This window comes from Hyla sarda, chromosome 11, assembly GCF_029499605.1.
Source record: "Hyla sarda isolate aHylSar1 chromosome 11, aHylSar1.hap1, whole genome shotgun sequence".
NCBI lineage: Eukaryota > Metazoa > Chordata > Amphibia > Anura > Hylidae > Hyla > Hyla sarda.
The window spans coordinates 5,930,173-5,952,648 of NC_079199.1; the positions used below are offsets into that span (position 1 = coordinate 5,930,173).

Genomic DNA, 22,476 nt, shown 5'->3' on the forward strand with positions numbered 1-22,476 from the left:
GTGATGTCACTGTATAGAGATATATGATCCTATATATAGTGTGATGTCACTGTATAGAGTTATATGATCCTATATATAGTGTTATGTCACTGTATAGTTATATGATCCTATATATAGTGTGATGTCACTGTATAGAGTTATATGATCCTATATATAATGTTATGTCACTGTATAGTTATATGATCCTATATATAGTGTGATGTCACTGTATAGTTATATGATCCTATATATAGTGTGATGTCACTGTATAGTTATATGATCATATATATAGTGTGATGTCACTGTATATAGTTATATGATCCTATATATAGTGTGATGTCACTGTATAGAGTTATATGACCCTATATATAGTGTGATGTCACTGTATAGAGTTATATGATCCTATATATAGTGTGATGTCACTGTATAGAGTTATATGATCCTATATATAGTGATGTCACTGTATATAGTTATATGATCCTATATATAGTGTGATGTCACTGTATAGAGTTATATGACCCTATATATAGTGTGATGTCACTGTATATAGTTATATGATCCTATATATAGTGTGATGTCACTGTATAGAGTTATATGATCATATATATAGTGTGATGTCACTGTATAGAGTTATATGATCCTATATATAGTGTGATGTCACTGTATATAGTTATATGATCCTATATATAGTGTGATGTCACTGTATAGTTATATGATCCTATATATATAGTGTGATGTCACTGTATAGAGATATATGACCCTATATATAGTGTGATGTCACTGTATAGAGTTATATGATCCTATATATAGAGTGATGTCACTGTATAGAGTTATATGACCCTATATATAGTGTGATGTCACTGTATATAGTTATATGATCCTATATATAGTGTGATGTCACTGTATAGAGATATATGATCCTATATATAGTGTGATGTCACTGTATATAGTTATATGATCCTATATATAGTGTGATGTCACTGTATAGAGTTATATGATCCTATATATAGTGTGATGTCACTGTATAGAGATATATGATCCTATATATAGTGTGATGTCACTGTATAGAGTTATATGATCCTATATATAGTGTGATGTCACTGTATAGAGATATATGATCCTATATATAGTGTGATGTCACTGTATAGTTATATGATCCTATATATAGTGTGATGTCACTGTATAGTTATATGATCCTATATATAGTGTGATGTCACTGTATAGAGTTATATGATCCTATATATAGTGTGATGTCACTGTATAGTTATATGATCCTATATATAGTGTGATGTCACTGTATAGTTATATGATCCTATATATAGTGTGATGTCACTGTATAGAGTTATATGATCCTATATATAGTGTGATGTCACTGTATAGAGTTATATGATCATATATATATAGTGTGATGTCACTGTATATAGTTATATGATCCTATATATAGTGTGATGTCACTGTATAGAGTTATATGATCCTATATATATAGTGTGATGTCACTGTATAGTTATATGATCCTATATATATAGTGTGATGTCACTGTATAGTTATATGATCCTATATATAGTGTGATGTCACTGTATAGTTATATGATCCTATATATATAGTGTGATGTCACTGTATAGTTATATGATCCTATATATAGTGTGATGTCACTGTATAGTTATATGATCCTATATATAGTGTGGTGTCACTGTATAGAGTTATATGATCCTATATATAGTGTGATGTCACTGTATATAGTTATATGATCCTATATATAGTGTGGTGTCACTGTATAGTTATATGATCCTATATATAGTGTGATGTCACTGTATAGTTATATGATCCTATATATATAGTGTGATGTCACTGTATAGTTATATGATCCTATATATATAGTGTGATGTCTCTGTATAGTTATATGACCCTATATATAGTGTGATGTCACTGTATAGTTATATGATCCTATATATAGTGTGATGTCACTGTATAGAGTTATATGATCCTATATATAGTGTGATGTCACTGTATAGAGTTATATGATCCTATATATAGTGTGATGTCACTGTATAGAGTTATATGATCCTATATATAGTGTGATGTCACTGTATAGAGTTATATGATCCTATATATAGTGCGATGTCACTGTATAGAGTTATGATCCTATATATAGTGTGATGTCACTGTATAGTTATATGATCCTATATATAGTGTGCTGTCACTGTATAGTTATATGACCCTATATATAGTGTGATGTCACTGTATAGAGTTATATGATCCTATATATAGTGTGATGTCACTGTATATAGTTATATGATCCTATATATAGCGTGATGTCACTGTATAGAGTTATATGACCCTATATATAGTGTGATGTCACTGTATAGAGATATATGATCCTATATATATAGTGTGATGTCACTGTATAGAGTTATATGATCCTATATATAGTGTGGTGTCACTGTATAGAGTTATATGATCCTATATATAGTGTGATGTCACTGTATAGAGTTATATGATCCTATATATAGTGTGATGTCACTGTATAGAGTTATATGATCCTATATATAGTGTGATGTCACTGTATAGAGTTATATGATCCTATATATAGTGTGATGTCACTGTATAGTTATATGATCCTATATATAGTGTGATGTCACTGTATAGAGTTATATGATCCTATATATAGTGTGATGTCACTGTATAGAGTTATATGATCCTATATATAGTGTGATGTCACTGTATAGTTATATGATCCTATATATAGTGTGATGTCACTGTATATAGTTATATGATCCTATATATAGCGTGATGTCACTGTATAGAGTTATATGACCCTATATATAGTGTGATGTCACTGTATAGAGTTATATGATCCTATATATAGTGCGATGTCACTGTATAGAGTTATGATCCTATATATAGTGTGATGTCACTGTATAGTTATATGATCCTATATATAGTGTGATGTCACTGTATAGAGTTATATGATCCTATATATAGTGTGATGTCACTGTATAGAGTTATATGATCCTATATATAGTGTGATGTCACTGTATAGAGTTATATGATCCTATATATATAGTGTGATGTCACTGTATAGTTATATGACCCTATATATAGTGTGATGTCACTGTATAGTTATATGATCATATATATAGTGTGATGTCACTGTATATAGTTATATGATCCTATATATAGTGTGGTGTCACTGTATAGTTATGTTAGCAGATTAGCCGGGCTGTGATGATATCGGGGGCAGGGATGACATGGGGGGGGGGGGGGCTGCAGGTTCTGGAACAATCTTCTGGTATGTGGCTGAGATTATCGCTGACTATTCTGCTCCTGACTAATCAGATAATTGGCAGCATCAGACTCTGGCGGCCATGTCTGTTCTCTCTCTCTCCTGGCGCATTATGCGGCATCACACGGTGCGGCCCCCAGCGCACAGCAGATTGTACACAGCTCCCGAGCACGTGTCTCCTCACATTATAGAGGCTCAGACTCCTATAGGGAGAAGGATTAAAGGGACACAAACCCTAAAATGTCCATCATACAATAGTGCTGGAGCCAGGGGGCCCCTATAGCCAGAACAGCTGATTGAGGGGGAGGTAGAATGTGACCCTAACAGGAGGAAGAGGCTGCTCATGGGGGGGTGCACAGGAGGAAGAGGCTGCTCATGGGGGGGGGGATGCACAGGAGGAAGAGGCTGCTCATGGGGGGGATGCACAGGAGGAAGAGGCTGCTCATGGGGGGGGGATGCACAGGAGGAAGAGGCTGCTCATGGGGGATGCACAGGAGGAAGAGGCTGCTCATGGGGGGGGCGGATGCACAGGAGGAAGAGGCTGCTCATGGTTGGGTGCACAGGAGGAAGAGGCTGCTCATGGGAGGATGCACAGGAGGAAGAGGCTGCTCATGGGGGGGATGCACAGGAGGAAGAGGCTGCTCATGGGGGGGATGCACAGGAGGAAGAGGCTGCTCATGGGGGGGGGTGCACAGGAGGAAGAGGCTGCTCATGGGGGGGTGCACAGGAGGAAGAGGCTGCTCATGGGGGGGGGTGCACAGGAGGAAGAGGCTGCTCATGGGGGGGGATGCACAGGAGGAAGAGGCTGCTCATGGGGGGGATGCACAGGAGGAAGAGGCTGCTCATGGGGGGATGCACAGGGGGAAGAGGCTGCTCATGGGGGGGATGCACAGGAGGAAGAGGCTGCTCATGTGGAATCGAGGATTTGGGTAACATTGTATTTTGAAGCGTAAATGTTTTCAGTTCGTTTTCCACTCGTGTTACAATCATATGATGTCCAAACATCTAATATATGATTTATTATACGATTTATTATTACTTATTATATATTTTATTTCTTATATTATTTATTATATGACTTATTATATGATTTATTATATGACTTATCATATGATTTACTTATTATATGACTTATTATATAATTTATATTATTTATTATATGATTTTTTTATATGACTTATTTATTATATGACTTATATGACTTATTATATTATTTATTATGACTTATTATATTACTTATTATAGGATTTATTATAGGACTTATTATATGATTTATTATATTATTTATTATATTACTTATTATATGACTTATTATATATTTCTTATTATAAGAGTTATATATTTTATTTCTTATTATATGACTTATTAAATGACTTATATTATTTATTATATGACTTATTATATGATTTATTATATGACTTATTATATTATTTATTATATCACTTATTATATGATTTATTATGACTTATTATATGACTTATATTATTTAATATAGGATTTATTATAGGACTTATTGTATTATTTATTATATCACTTATGATTTATTATATGATTTATTATGACTTATTATTTGACTTATATTATTTATTATATGACTTATTATATTATTTATTATATGACTTATTATATGACTTATTATATGATTTATTATAGGACTTATTATATGATTTATTATATGTCTTATATTGATCCCAAACTATATGACATTTTATTCCCATCCAGAGCTGAATTCTCTTCCCCTTCTGCACGGATTTGTATTCACAGCAGATCCAGGGATAACTATCAGGATCTCTTCTCGGCCTCCATCTTGCTCTTCTCAGTTTTGCGTCTTTATTTAAGGGAACACAAAGACATTTCACATCTGAAGCTTTTTCCAGTGTTTTTCTCTAAATCATTCATTGACGGCTGAATCAGCTGAATTATTTACACGCTCTATTCTTAGCGCAGGTTTTACATCAGACAGCGATCAGTCTGGGGGGGGGGGGGGGGCGCGTAGGCAAATGCCGCGTAAGGTGACAAGTCAGGTCCTGTGGAACCACAAGTACAGCAATGTCTACTAAGATGACAAGAAGAATACCAAAAACTCTATTAAAGGGGGGTTACACTACTGATGTATGGGGGGCCCCATCTCCGCAGTAGGTGCTTCACAGTATTTGCTAACATTTAGGTTGGACAATGTATCAGTGTTTAAGCTCATAAAGCATTGTCCAGACCAGTGTTCCCAACCAGTGGGCCTCCAGCTGTTGCAAAACTACAACTCCCAGCTGTCCGGGCATGATGGGAGTTGTAGTTTTGCAACAACTGGAGGCAAACTGGTTGGTTCGGGCTTGATGGGAATTATAGTTGTGCAACAGCTGGAGGCACATTTGTTGGGAAACACTGGTCTAGACTGGATACAATTGTATCACTTCTCAGCTGAGAGCAGGACTAGCTATGTACAATGTATCAGTCTGGAGTCCAGGATGTTTAGCTCACAGAGCATTGTCTAGACTGGATACAATTGTATCACTTCTCAGCTGAGAGCAGGACTAGCTATGTACAATGTATCAGTCTGGAGTCCAGGATGTTTAGCTCACAGAGCATTGTCTAGACTGGATACAATTGTATCACTTCTCAGCTGAGAGCAGGACTAGCTATGTACAATGTATCAGTCTGGGGTCCAGGATGTTTAGCTCACAGAGCATTGTCTAGACTGGATACAATTGTATCACTTCTCAGCTGGGAGCAGGACTAGCTATGTACAATGTATCAGTCTGGAGTCCAGGATGTTTAGCTCACAGAGCATTGTCTAGACTGGATACAATTGTATCACTTCTCAGCTGAGAGCAGGACTAGCTATGTACAATGTATCAGTCTGGAGTCCAGGATGTTTAGCTCACAGAGCATTGTCTAGACTGAATACAATTGTATCACTTCTCAGCTGAGGGCAGGACTAGCTATGTACAATGTATCAGTCTGGGGTCCAGGATGTTTAGCTCACAGAGCATTGTCTAGGCTGGATACAATTGTATCACTTCTCAGCTGAGGGCAGAACTAGCTATGTACAATGTATCAGTCTGGAGTCCAGGATGTTTAGCTCACAGAGCATTGTCTAGACTGGATACAATTGTATCACTTCTCAGCTGAGAGCAGGACTAGCTATGTACAATGTATCAGTCTGGGGTCCAAGATGTTTAGCTCACAGAGCATTGTCTAGACTGGATACAATTGTATCACTTCTCAGCTGAGAGCAGGACTAGCTATGTACAATGTATCAGTCTGGGGTCCAGGATGTTTAGCTCACAGAGCATTGTCTAGACTGGATACAATTGTATCACTTCTCAGCTGGGAGCGGGACTAGCTATGTACAATGTATCAGTCTGGGGTCCAGGATGTTTAGCTCACAGAGCATTGTCTAGACTGGATACAATTGTATCACTTCTCAGCTGAGGGCAGGACTAGCTATGTACAATGTATCAGTCTGGAGTCCAGGATGTTTAGCTCACAGAGCATTGTCTAGACTGGATACAATTGTATATACTTCTCAGCTGAGAGCAGGACTAGCTATGTACAATGTATCAGTCTGGGGTCCAGGATGTTTAGCTCACAGAGCATTGTCTAGACTGGATACAATTGTATATACTTCTCAGCTGAGAGCAGGACTAGCTATGTACAATGTATCAGTCTGGGGTCCAGGATGTTTAGCTCACAGAGCATTGTCTAGACTGGATACAATTGTATCACTTCTCAGCTGAGAGCAGGATTAGCTATGTACAATGTATCAGTCTGGAGTCCAGGATGTTTAGCTCACAGAGCATTGTCTAGACTGGATACAATTGTATATACTTCTCAGCTGAGAGCAGGACTAGCTATGTACAATGTATCAGTCTGGGGTCCAGGATGTTTAGCTCACAGAGCATTGTCTAGACTGGATACAATTGTATATACTTCTCAGCTGAGAGCAGGACTAGCTATGTACAATGTATCAGTCTGGGGTCCAGGATGTTTAGCTCACAGAGCATTGTCTAGACTGGATACAATTGTATCACTTCTCAGCTGAGAGCAGGACTAGCTATGTACAATGTATCAGTCTGGAGTCCAGGATGTTTAGCTCACAGAGCATTGTATAGACTGGATACAATTGTATCACTTCTCAGCTGAGAGCAGGATTAGCTATGTACAATGTATCAGTCTGGAGTCCAGGATGTTTAGCTCACAGAGCATTGTCTAGACTGGATACAATTGTATCACTTCTCAGCTGAGAGCAGGACTAGCTATGTACAATGTATCAGTCTGGGGTCCAGGATGTTTAGCTCACAGAGCATTGTCTAGACTGGATACAATTGTATATACTTCTCAGCTGAGAGCAGGACTAGCTATGTACAATGTATCAGTCTGGGGTCCAGGATGTTTAGCTCACAGAGCATTGTATAGACTGGATACAATTTTAGCAAATGTTCAGCTTTGAGAGGTTTTAGGCTCTGTTTACATTTGAGAGGTATTTTCTATGGTAAAAATCTGAAGCTAAGCGGGTGTGAGGATTGGCCCCATTATCATTCATAGTAGTCCTCGGCGCTGCCGTCAGTCATTGGTGCCACTTATTTCCATGGTTGATTTATTGTTTCATCACATGTGAACAGTTGTAGATGCCCCATTCACGACCTGTAGATTGTTCCATTACCAGACTTGGCATCCTGTGCCATCCATGCCGCAACATGTGTGAAATCTGACACTTGTATCTTCAATGGTTTCCATTCACTGACAGACCTTTATTGATGCATCACTATAAACCGCTTGCTAAGTTGTAGGTTTTTTGTGCGCCCTTTATTACCTTCCCCGCTCATTCTTATTTTTTTTGGCCTCCTTCCAGGTCATGAAATGTATCGTGGAAGTAATTTCCGACACTCTGTCCAAACCCAAGCCTGTGCCCACCAGTGAGGACTGCCTGGAGACCCTCCGCGGAGGTAAGAGCAGGGGGGCCGCATAGTGCAGAGCCATAAAGGGAGACCCCATAAGTGGCTGCAGCTATCCGTCTGACCCCGCCATGCACACTCGGCTAAGCCGTTGGTTGTCCTGGCTTAAAGGGGTACTCCGGTGGAAAACTTTTTTTTTTTAATCAACTGGTGCCAGAAAGTTAAACAGATTTGTAAATGACTTCTATTAAAAAATCTTAATCCTTCCAGTACTTATTAGCTTCTGAATACTACAGAGGAAATTATTTTCTTCTTGGAACACAAAGCTCTCCGCTGACATCACGACCACAGTGCTCTCTGCTGACATCATGACCACAGTGCTCTCTGCTGACATCTCTGTCCATTGTAGGAACTGTGCAGAGTAGGAGAAAATTCCCATAGCAAACATATACTGCTCTGGACAGTTCCTAAAATGGACAGAGATGTCAGCAGAGAGCTCTGTCTTCCAAAAAGAAAAGAATTTCCTCTGTAGTATTCAGCAGCTAATAAGTACTGGAAGGACTAAGATTTTTTTTAATAGAAGCAATTTACAAATCTGTTTAACTTTCTGGTACCAGTTGATTTTTTTTTTTTTTTTATGTTTTCCAACAGAGTACTGCTTTAATGGGAATTGTAGTTTTGCAACAGCTGAAGGCACACTGTTTGGTCCGGGCTTAATGAAAGTTGTATTTTTACAACAGCTGGAGGCACCCTACCCTAGTTGGGAAACACTGGCATACAGCTTACCTTTGGAGGGCCATAGACCAGTGTTTCCCAACAGTGTGCCTCCAGCTGTTGCAAAAGTACAACTTCCCGCATGCCTGGACTGCCTTCATGCTGGGAGTTGTAGTTTTGCAACAGCTGGAGGCTCCCTGGTTGGGAAACCCTGACCTAGATCCAGATTCTCACTCTTCTGATTTCTTCTAGATGAAAGGATCATTTCCATCCTGCGACACCAGAACCTGCTGAAGGAGCTCCAGGAACTCGCAGCCCAAGGTAATGGGGGACACCTCCCCATTCACTTCTTCACTATTCTCCTCTGCTTGCTGTCAGTGAAAGCTAAACATGTCCAGAAGTAATTAATTGAGTCTTGATCACAGATGCAGGAGTCGTCACAGTGTTTCGGCTGAATATCTGACAATAAAGACCTGACTATTGTAATGATCAGGTGATCTTCCGTTTCTATAGGCGGCCATTGCACAAACTGTCACCCTCCAGGTGTGGCAAAACTACAACTCCCAGCATGCCCGGACAGCCGTTGGCTGTCCGGGCATGCTGGGAGTTGTAGTTTTGCCACATCTGGAGGGCCATGATATATTCCAGTTCTGGAGCTGAACATCATCCCTGGGTCCGCGCAGCTTCCAGTTCTCTGCTCTTATACCCGTGTAATCCCAGCGGCTGCCGGACACCAGGGAATTCACCATAGAGATGAAGGCGCTAATAATAGGCGCGTCATCTGGTGTAGGCAGGAAACATGTCCGCCCTCCCCAGCTACAACCGATCCCGGAGGAATACAGCTCCACAGCGCTCAATGTTACTTACAGACAGGCGAACGCTGATAGGGATCCAGTAGTGATTCCGGAATCCCTGTATTAAAATAGTAATAAAATGACATGTGATCACAGCCCCGCCTCCTGTATGACATCACTGATATAATATAATATAATGACATGTGATCACAGCCCCGCCTCCTGTATGACATCACTGATATAATATAATAGTAATATAATAACATGTGATCACAGCCCCGCCCCCTGTATGACATCACTGATATAATATAATAGTAATATAATGACATGTGATCACAGCCCCGCCCCCTGTATGACATCACTAATATAATAGTAATATAATGACGTGATCACAGCCCCGCCCCCTGTATGACATCACTAATATAATAGTAATATAATGACATGTGATCACAGCCCCGCCTCCTGTATGACATCATTGATATAATATAATAGTAATATAATGACATGTGATCACAGCCCCGCCCCCTGTATGACATCACTAATATAATAATAGTAATATAATGACATGTGATCACAGCCCCGCCTCCTGTATGACATCACTAATATAATAGTAATATAATGACATGTGATCACAGCCCCGCCTCCTGTGTGACATCACTGATATAATATAATAGTTATATAATGACATTGCGATCACAGCCCTGCCCCCCTGTATGACATCACTGATATAATAATAAAATGACATGTGATCACAGCCCTGCCCCTGTATGACATCACTGATATAATATAATAATAATAAAATGACATGTGATCACAGCCCCGCCCCCTGTATGACATCACTGATATAATATAATAGTGATATAATGACGTGATCACAGCCCCGCCCCCTGTATGACATCACTGATATAATATAATAGTAACATAATGACATGTAATCACAGCCCCGCCCCCTGTATGACATCACTGATATAATATAATAGTAACATAATGACATGTAATCACAGCCCCGCCCCCTGTATGACATCACTGATATAATATAATAATATAATGACATGTGATCACAGCCCCGCCTCCTGTATGACATCACTGATATAATATAATAATATAATGACATGTGATCACAGCCCCGCCTCCTGTATGACATCACTGATATAATAATAAAATGACGTGATCACAGCCCCGCCCCCTGTATGACATCACTGATATAATAATATAATGACATGTGATCACAGCCCCGCCTCCTGTATGACATCACTGATATAATATAATAAAATGACATGTGATCACAGCCCTGCCCCTGTATGACATCACTGATATAATAGTAATATGACATGTGATCACAGCCCCGCAGCCTGTATGACATCACTGATATAATATGACATGTGATCACAGCCCCGCCCCCTGTATAACATCACTGATATATAATAGTAATATAATGACATGTGATCACAGCCCCTCCCCCTGTATGACATCAATGATATATAATAGTAATATAATGACATGTGATCACAGCCCCGCCCCCTGTATGACATCACTGATATAATAGTAATATAATGACATGTGATCACAGCCCCGCTCCCTGTATGACATCACTGATATAATATAATAGTAATATAATAACATGGAATCACAGCCCCGCCCCCTGTATGATATCACTGATATAATAGTAATATAATGACATGTGAACACAGCCCCGCCCCCTGTATGACATCACTAATATAATAGTAATATAATGACATGTGATCACAGCCCCGCCTCCTTGTGACATCACTGATATAATATAATAGTAATATAATGACATGTGATCACAGCCCCGCCCCCTGTATGACATCACTGATATAACATGTGATCACAGCCCCGCCCCCTGTATGACATCACTGATATAACATGTGATCACATCCCCGCCCCCTGTATGACATCACTGATATAATATAATAGTGATATAATGACGTGATCACAGCCCCGCCCCCTGTATGACATCACTGATATAATAGTAATATGACATGTGATCACAGCCCCGCCCCCTGTATGACATCACTGATATAATATAATAGTAATATAATGACGTGATCACAGCCCCGCCTCCAGTATGACATCACTGATATAACATAAGAGTGATATAATGACGTGATCACAGCCCCGCCCCCTGTATGACATCACTGATATAATAGTAATATAATAACATGTGATCACAGCCCCGCTCCCTGTATGACATCACTGATATAATATAATAGTAATATAATAACATGGAATCACAGCCCCGCCTCCTGTATGACATCACTGATATAATATAATAGTAATATAATGACATGTGATCACAGCCCTGCCCCCTGTATGACATCACTGATATAATATAATAGTAATATAATGACATGTGATCACAGCCCCGCCCCCTGTATGACATCACTAATATAATAGTAATATAATGACGTGATCACAGCCCCGCCCCCTGTATGACATCACTAATATAATAGTAATATAATGACATGCGATCACAGCCCCGCCTCCTGTATGACATCATTGATATAATATAATAGTAATATAATGACATGTGATCACAGCCCCGCCTCCTGTATGACATCACTAATATAATAGTAATATAATGACATGTGATCACAGCCCCGCCTCCTGTGTGACATCACTGATATAATATAATAGTTATATAATGACATTGCGATCACAGCCCTGCCCCCCTGTATGACATCACTGATATAATATAATAATAAAATGACATGTGATCACAGCCCTGCCCCTGTATGACATCACTGATATAATATAATAATAATAAAATGACATGTGATCACAGCCCCGCCCCCTGTATGACATCACTGATATAATATAATAGTGATATAATGACGTGATCACAGCCCCGCCCCCTGTATGACATCACTGATATAATATAATAGTGATATAATGACGTGATCACAGCCCCGCCCCCTGTATGACATCACTGATATAATATAATAGTAACATAATGACATGTAATCACAGCCCCGCCCCCTGTATGACATCACTGATATAATATAATAGTAACATAATGACATGTAATCACAGCCCCGCCCCCTGTATGACATCACTGATATAATATAATAGTAACATAATGACATGTAATCACAGCCCCCCCCCTGTATGACATCACTGATATAATATAATAGTAACATAATGACATGTAATCACAGCCCCGCCCCCTGTATGACATCACTGATATAATATAATAGTAACATAATGACATGTAATCACAGCCCCACCCCCTGTATGACATCACTGATATAATATAATAATATAATGACATGTGATCACAGCCCCGCCTCCTGTATGACATCACTGATATAATATAATAATATAATGACATGTGATCACAGCCCCGCCTCCTGTATGACATCACTGATATAATAATAAAATGACGTGATCACAGCCCCGCCCCCTGTATGACATCACTGATATAATAATATAATGACATGTGATCACAGCCCCGCCTCCTGTATGACATCACTGATATAATAATATAATGACATGTGATCACAGCCCTGCCCCTGTATGACATCACTGATATAATATAATAATAAAATGACATATGATCACAGCCCCGCCCCCTGTATGACATCACTGATATAATAGTAATATGACATGTGATCACAGCCCCGCAGCCTGTATGACATCACTGATATAATATGACATGTGATCACAGCCCCGCCCCCTGTATGACATCACTGATATATAATAGTAATATAATGACATGTGATCACAGCCCCGCCCCCTGTATGACATCACTGATATAATAGTAATATAATGACATGTGATCACAGCCCCTCCCCCTGTATGACATCACTGATATATAATAGTAATATAATGACATGTGATCACAGCCCCGCCCCCTGTATGACATCACTGATATAATAGTAATATAATGACATGTGATCACAGCCCCGCTCCCTGTATGACATCACTGATATAATATAATAGTAATATAATAACATGGAATCACAGCCCCGCCCCCTGTATGATATCACTGATATAATAGTAATATAATGACATGTGAACACAGCCCCGCCCCCTGTATGACATCACTAATATAATAGTAATATAATGACATGTGATCACAGCCCCGCCTCCTTGTGACATCACTGATATAATATAATAGTAATATAATGACATGTGATCACAGCCCCGCCCCCTGTATGACATCACTGATATAACATGTGATCACAGCCCCGCCCCCTGTATGACATCACTGATATAACATGTGATCACAGCCCCGCCCCCTGTATGACATCACTGATATAATATAATAGTGATATAATGACATGTGATCACAGCCCCGCCCCCTGTATGACATCACTGATATAATATAATAGTGATATAATGACGTGATCACAGCCCCGCCCCCTGTATGACATCACTGATATAATAGTAATATGACATGTGATCACAGCCCCGCCCCCTGTATGACATCACTGATATAATATAATAGTAATATAATGACGTGATCACAGCCCCGCCTCCTGTATGACATCACTGATATAACATAATAGTGATATAATGACGTGATCACAGCCCCGCCCCCTGTATGACATCACTGATATAATAGTAATATAATAACATGTGATCACAGCCCCGCTCCCTGTATGACATCACTGATATAATATAATAGTAATATAATAACATGGAATCACAGCCCCGCCCCCTGTATGATATCACTGATATAATATAATAGTAATATAATAACATGGAATCACAGCCCCGCCCCCTGTATGACATCACTGATATAACATGTGATCACAGCCCCGCCCCCTGTATGACATCACTGATATAATATAATAGTGATATAATGACATGTGATCACAGCCCCGCCCCCTGTAGGACATCACTGATATAATAGTAATATGACATGTGATCACAGCCCCGCCCCCTGTATGACATCACTGATATAATATAATAGTAATATAATGACGTGATCACAGCCCCGCCTCCTGTATGACATCACTGATATAACATAATAGTGATATAATGACGTGATCACAGCCCCGCCCCCTGTATGACATCACTGATATAATAGTAATATAACAACATGTGATCACAGCCCCGCCCCCTGCATGACATCACTGATCTAATATGACATGTGATCACAGCCCCGCCCCCTGTATGACATCACTGATATAATATAATAGTAATATAATAACATGGAATCACAGCCCCGCCCCCTGTATGATATCACTGATATAATAGTAATATAATGACATGTGAACACAGCCCCGCCCCCTCTATGACATCACTAATATAATAGTAATATATTGACATGTGATCACAGCCCCGCCTCCTTGTGACATCACTGATATAATATAATAGTAATATAATGACATGTGATCACAGCCCCGCCCCCTGTATGACATCACTGATATAACATGTGATCACAGCCCCGCCCCCTGTATGACATCACTAATATAACATGTGATCACAGCCCCGCCCCCTGTATGACATCACTGATATAATATAATAGTGATATAATGACGTGATCACAGCCCCGCCCCCTGTAGGACATCACTGATATAATAGTAATATGACATGTGATCACAGCACCGCCCCCTGTATGACATCACTGATATAATATAATAGTAATATAATGACGTGATCACAGCCCCGCCTCCTGTATGACATCACTGATATAACATAATAGTGATATAATGACGTGATCACAGCCCCGCCCCCTGTATGACATCACTGATATAATAGTAATATAACAACATGTGATCACAGCCCCGCCCCCTGCATGACATCACTGATATAATATGACGTGATCACAGCCCCACCCCCTTTATGACATCACTGATCTAATATGACATGTGATCACAGCCCCGCCCCCTTAATGACATCACTGATATATGACATGTGATCACAGCCCCGCCCCCTGTATGACATCACTGATACAATGTAACAGTAATAAAATGATATGTGATCACAGCCCCTCCCCCTGTATGACATCACTGATATGTGATCACAGCCCCGCCCCCTGTATGACATCACTGATATAATATAATGACATGTGATCACAGCCCCGCCCCCTGTATGACATCACTGATATAATATAATGACATGTGATCACAGCCCCGCCTCCTGTATGACATCACTGATATAATAGTAACATAATGACATGTGATCACAGCCCCGCCTCCTGTATGACATCACTGATATAATATAATAGTAACATAATGACATGTGATCACAGCCCCGCCCCCTGTATGACATCACTGATATAATATAATAATAAAATGACATGTGATCACAGCCCCGCCTCCTGTATGACATCACTGATATAATATGTGATCATAGCCCCGCCCCCTGTATGACATCACTGATATAATATAATAGTGATATAATGACGTGATCACAGCCCCGCCCCCTGTATGACATCACTGATATAATAGTAATATAATGACATGTGATCACAGCCCCGCCCCCTGTATGACATCACTGATATAATAGTAATATAATGACATGTGATCACAGCCCCGCCCCCTGTATGACATCACTGATATAATATAATAGTAACATAATGACATTTAATCACAGCCCCGCCCCCTGTATGACATCACTGATATAATATAATAATATAATGACATGTGATCACAGCCCCGCCTCCTGTATGACATCACTGATATAATATAATGACATGTGATCACAGCCCCGCCTCCTGTATGACATCACTGATATAATATAATAATATAATGACATGTGATCACAGCCCCGCCTCCTGTATGACATCACTGATATAATATAATAAAATGACATGTGATCACAGCCCTGCCCCCTGTATGACATCACTGATATAATATAATAGTAATATAATGACATGTGATCACAGCCCCGCCCCCTGTATGACATCACTGATATAATATAATAGTAACATAATGACATGTAATCACAGCCCCGCCCCCTGTATGACATCACTGATATAATATAATAGTAACATAATGACATGTAATCACAGCCCCGCCCCCTGTATGACATCACTGATATAATATAATAATATAATGACATGTAATCACAGCCCCGCCCCCTGTATGACATCACTGATATAATATAATAATGACATGTGATTACAGCCCCGCCTCCTGTATGACATCACTGATATAATAATAAAATGACGTGATCACAGCCCTGCCCCTGTATGACATCACTGATATAATATAATGACATGTGATCACAGCCCCGCCTCCTGTATGACATCACTGATATAATATAATAATATAATGACATGTGATCACAGCCCCGCCTCCTGTATGACATCACTGATATAATATAATAATATAATGACGTGATCACAGCCCCGCCTCCTGTATGACATCACTGATATAATATAATGACATGTGATCACAGCCCCGCCTCCTGTATGACATCACTGATATAATAAAATGACATGTGATCACAGCCCCGCCCCCTGTATGACATCACTGATATAATAGTAATATAATGACATGTGATCACAGCCCCGCCCCCCTGTATGACATCACTGATATAATCTACTGACATGTGATCACAGCTCAGGGATCGGAAACACACGGTTGTTTTTTTTTTTTTTACCCCCAAAAAATAGCTCCACCCCTTTCTATAGGCTATGTAAGGTATTGCAGCTCATTCACTTTAGTGACCAGTTTTATGATCTGTAGGACTGATCGCTTTTAGCCGCTGATCTCCTTTAATGTCACTTCCACAGGAGCCATGGAGAGAATCCAGAAGCAGAAGAAGAATGGCGCAGGCTTTGCGGAGGAGCTATCCGGCATCCTTGAGAAGCAGAACAACAAGCCCCTCCCCTCCGGTGAGTGTCGCGGTGACTCCGACCCCGCTGTGGTGACCTTGAGGTTCCTCGAAGTCCGGAATCGGCTGGTCATGTGATACTGAGGCGATGTGCGCGGCGCTGTACAGCTAAGTCCCGGCTCATCGCACATAATCCTCTGATCACAGCAGAATCTCGTTACATTGTGTCCTGAATGTCAAAGACCTTCACAACGTATCACCTGCAATTCACTCACAGCAGCGTTTCCCAACCAGGAGTTGCAAAACTACAACTCCCAGCATGCCCGGACAGCCAACGGCTGTCCGGGCATGCTGGGAGTTGTAGTTTTGCAACAGCTGGAGGCACCCTGGTTGTGAACACCGACTTATAGATATTAAAACTGCTTCATCAAGGAGGATTTTACTTTGATTCAGAAACAGCGCCACCCCTGTCCAAAGTGGTCGTGTTTGGTATTACAGCTCAACTCAATCGAGCTTATATATTCTAAAAGGGACCATCCAGGAATAGAAAAACTAATTTATTCTAAAAACAGCGCCACCCCTGTCCTCAGGTTGTGTCTGATATTGCAGCTCAGTCCCATCAAAGTGAAATGCTTCAAGTTGTAATACCACAAACAACCTGCGGGGACAGCTGTGGTGCTGCTTTTGGTAGAAAGCACCTAGATTTATATAAATATATATTTTTTGGACATATCCCCTGTCCGACAACTATTTTTGGTTTCCTAGCAACAAGCAGAATTCTACAAAAAACAAAAATAAAAAAAAAACGATTTCGATTTACTGTTTTCTTTTTTACCACTTTTTTTTTTTCTCATTTTACATCTGATGTATTTTCATTACAATGAGAATTTCTTTTTTTTTTAATTGTCAAAATTTGTTTTTTTTTTAAATTGATATTAAAAAAAAAGAAATAGAAAAAAAAAATCTCCATAAAGCTTCCTAATTAAAAACGGAAACAAAAAAAAAAAAAAAAAAAATTCTATCTTTTTTAGTTTTTGAAATTATCAAACTGTTTTTTTTTCTTTTTTAAATGAAGTTTATTTTTTCTATATTTTTTAATCAAACTTTTTATATATTTTTTACATTATAAATTATAAAAACAAATTTTAATTAAGATTTTTTTTTTTTATTATCAAACAGTTTTTTTTTTTTTTTTTTTTCAAAGGGGTATTGAAAATCCAAAGGATAAGGGACAAGATGTCTGATAGCGGGGGTCCCACTGCTGGGGACCCCCGCGATCTCGGCTGCAGCACCACAGTCATCAGGTGCACAGAGCGAACTTCGCTCCTTCCCGGATGACTGGCGATGTGGGGTGGAGGCTTGTGACGTCACGGCCACGCCCCCTTAATGCAAGTCCATGGGAGGGGGCATGACTGTCATCACGCCCTCTAATAGATTTGCATTGAGGGGGCGTGGCCGTGATGTCAGGAGTGGGGAGCGGCCATGGCGTCACGAACAGTCGGTGCTCTGGTGCTGCACCCGATGCTCTAAACGAACGCCGGGTGCAGCAGGGAGATCGTCCCAGAGGCGGGACCCCCGCGAGGGGTGGAGTACCTCTTTAATTATGAAACTTCATGCATTTTTTTGTCATTTTATTATTTCTATATTTTTTTTTTAAATTAAACTTTTTTTTTTTTTTTTTTTTTATAAAATGTAACTTTTTATATATTTGTTTTTTTCTTTTTTTTATTGCCAAACTTATGAATTTTTTCTCTCTCGTCTAATGGTCCAGACAAGTCTCAGGCTTCTCCACTTCTGGGAAAATCTCCAGAAAGGGACGAGGAGGAAGAGGAGGAGGAGGAGAGGAAGAGGAGCTCGGAGCGGGAGGACAGCAACGAGGAGCTGGAGAGCAACGAAATCAGCAAAAGGGAAGAGACGTCCGAGGAAGAGGAGATCGACAACCGCATCACCGACGAGATCAACGACATGGAGCTCCCCAAAGACAACCGGGAGGACGAGGAGGAGCCCGGCAGCAAGAAGGAGGCCGAGGAGGATCCCGACAAGGAAAACCGCAAACAAGACCGCAACGAAACGGACAACGAGGAGGACGACACCCAGCGGGAGGACAGTAAGGAAACCCCCATCATCCTCATCTCCAACACTATATAATACAGGCCGGTCTAATTAAAGGGGTACTCCGGTGGAAAATATATATTTTTAAATCAACTGGTGCCAGAAAGTCAAACAGATTTGTAAATTACTTCTATTTAAAAATCTTAATCCTTCCTGTACTTATCAGCTGCTGAATGCTCCACAGGAAGTTATGCAGTTCTTTCCAGTCTGAGCACAGTGCTCTCTGCTGACACCTCTGTCCATGTCAGGAACTGTCCAGAGCAGGAGAGGTTTGCTATGGGGATTTCCTCCTGTTCTGGACAGTTCCTGACACGGACAGAGGTGTCAGCAGAGAGCACTGTGGTCAGACTGAAGAACAACTCAACATCTTGTGGAGCATACAGCAGCTGGAAGGATTAAGATTTTTAAATAGAAGTAAATTACAAAACTGTTTTAAATCAACTGGTGCCAGAAAGTTAAAGAAAAAAAAATGCTGTCCACCAGAGTACACTTTTAAGGGTTGACCCTGGAAAAGAATGGTAGAGCTAATTTTTCTTACAAACAGCACCACCCCTATCATCAGGTTGTGTGTGGTATTACATCTCAGTTCCATTGAAGTGAATGGAGCCAGGTTGTAATAGCGCACACAACCTGAAAGCAGGGGTGGCGCAGTTTTTAGAAGAAATAAGCTCTGTTCTTCTATTCCTGGATAACCCCCTTTATTACTTTGTGTTGTAATTCCTGATTGTTTTCAAGATCTCTGCTAGCTGGAAGTGAATGGAAACACAAAGAGCCATCCTGATCACACACAGTTGATGCTTTGTTACAGCTGCATCCAGTCTGGGCAATCATCCTCCTGTCTGATTTCTTCTCAAAATAGCACCACCTATGTCTTGAGGTTGTGTGTGGTATTACAACTTGGCTCCATTTACTTTAATGCAGTGTTTCCCAACCAGGGTGTCTCCAGCTGTTGCAAACTACAACTACCAGCATGCCCGGACAGCCAACGGCTGTCCGGGCATGCTGGGAGTTGTAGTTTTGCAACAGCTGGAGGCACAGTGGTTTGGAAACACTAACCTACAGCTGTCTGGGCATGATGGGAGTTGTAGTTTTGCAACAGCTGGAGGCACAGTGTCTTGGAAACACTAACCTACGGCTGTCCAGGCATGCTGGGGGTTGTAGTTTTGCAACAGCTGGAGGTACACACTGCTTTAACGGAAAGGACCTGCAGTACCACACACAACCTGAGGACAGGTGTGGCGCTGTTTTTAGACTCTAGTCTTTTTCTTGTGCATTGTTACTCTCCCAGGATGCAATGCAGCCTAGCAGGCTCTGTCTATCCCTCCCCAAACAACTAGGGGGCAGCAATAATCTGGAATCATTCTGCACTTTCTTTCCCCTTTAGACTCCATGAGGATTCCCGAAGATTTTACCAAAGACTCCAACTCTGAATCCGACAACAGTAAAGAGGCCAAACAGGACGCAGACACCATCGACTGCGGCGAGGAGAACGCGCAGGGTGACGGCGACGCCTCTAAAGACCTGGAGGACTCCAAGAGATGGAACAAGATGGACGAGCTCGCCAAGGAGCTGAGAGCCAAGAAGTGCGCGGCGAGGAGCAGCGAGGATACCCCTGACCGCTCCATGAAGATCCCACCCAAGGAGCCCAGCGACCTCAGCAGCCAGGAGGACCGGCAACAACCGCAGCCATCCAGGGAGGACAGCGCCGAAACCGAAGCGCCAATCCTAAAGAGGGCAGAAGAGAAGAAGGAAGAAGAGGGCAGCGCAAACAGGAAGACCGAGGTGGGTGTAGAGCGTCACAAAGTACCAAACCCTCAGCTTGGGACGTGCAGGATTAGAATTTTTACTCCGTTGCGGACTGGTTTACAGCAAGCTGTAAACTGAGAGTCCCTAATCTCACCTGGTCTGCGATGCTGACATCTAGTGGTCAACATAAAAACTGCAAGATTTTAGGTTGGATTTTGTTAGTCATAGTCAAAATCGGATTAAAGGGGTACTCCGTTGGGATTTTTTTTTTTTTTTTAACTGGTGCCAGAAAGCTAAATAGATTTGTAAATGACTTTTATTAGAAAATCCTAATCCTTCCAGTATTTATCAGCTGCTGTATGCTCCACAGGAAGTTATGTAGTTCTTTTCTGTCTGATCACTGTGCTCTCTGCTGACATCTCTGTCCGTGTCAGGAACTGTCCAGTGCAGCATATGTTTGCTATGGGGATTTTCTCCTACTCCGGACAGTTCCTGACATGGACAGAGTTGTTGGCAGAGAGCACTGTGGTCAGACTGGAAAAAACTACACAACTTCCTGTGGAGCATACAGCAGCTGATAAGTACTGGAAGGGTTAGATTAATTTACAAATCTGTTTAACTTTCTTGCACCAGTTGATTAAAATAAATAAATTGTTTTCCACCGGAGTACCCCTTTAAAGGGGCTCTCTCTGTCCTCAGGTTGTGTGTGGTATTACAACTCTGCTCCATTTACTTCAATGTAAATAAGATGCAATACCACACACAACCTGAGGACAGAGGTGGCACTGTTTTTGGAAGAAATCAGCTATGTTAGTCTTAATCCTGGATCTCTCCTTTAAAGGGGTACTCCGGTGGAAAACTTTTTTTTTTTTTTTTTAAATCAACTGATGCCAGAAAGTTAAACAGATTTGTAAATTACTTCTATTAAAAAATCTTAATCCTTCCAGTACTTATTAGCTGCTGAATACAACAGAGGAAATTATTTTCTTTTTGGAACACAGAGCTCTCTGCTGACATCATGAGCACAGTGCTCTCTGCTGACATCTCTGTCCATTTTAGGAACTGTCCAGAGCAGCGTATGTTTTCTATGGGGATTTTCTCCTACTCTGGACAGTTCTTAAAATGGACAGAGATTTTAGCAGAGAGCACTGTGGTCATGATGTCAGCAGAGAGCTCTGTGTTCCAAAAAGAAAATAATTTCCTC

The 22,476-nt window shown here is 40.5% G+C and overlaps 1 protein-coding gene across 1 annotated transcript in view; it reads left to right on the forward strand.

Moving 5' to 3' along the window:
- The window catches only part of CHGA (chromogranin A), a 50,390-nt gene that overhangs the window by 25,851 nt on the left and 2,063 nt on the right, over positions 1-22,476 (forward strand). Inside the window, exons 3-7 of the mRNA XM_056546411.1 lie at positions 8,112-8,205; positions 9,121-9,189; positions 17,374-17,475; positions 19,186-19,521; positions 20,911-21,308. Of these exons, the coding sequence (XP_056402386.1) occupies positions 8,112-8,205; positions 9,121-9,189; positions 17,374-17,475; positions 19,186-19,521; positions 20,911-21,308 (999 nt within the window). The remainder of the gene's footprint in view (positions 1-8,111; positions 8,206-9,120; positions 9,190-17,373; positions 17,476-19,185; positions 19,522-20,910; positions 21,309-22,476) is intronic.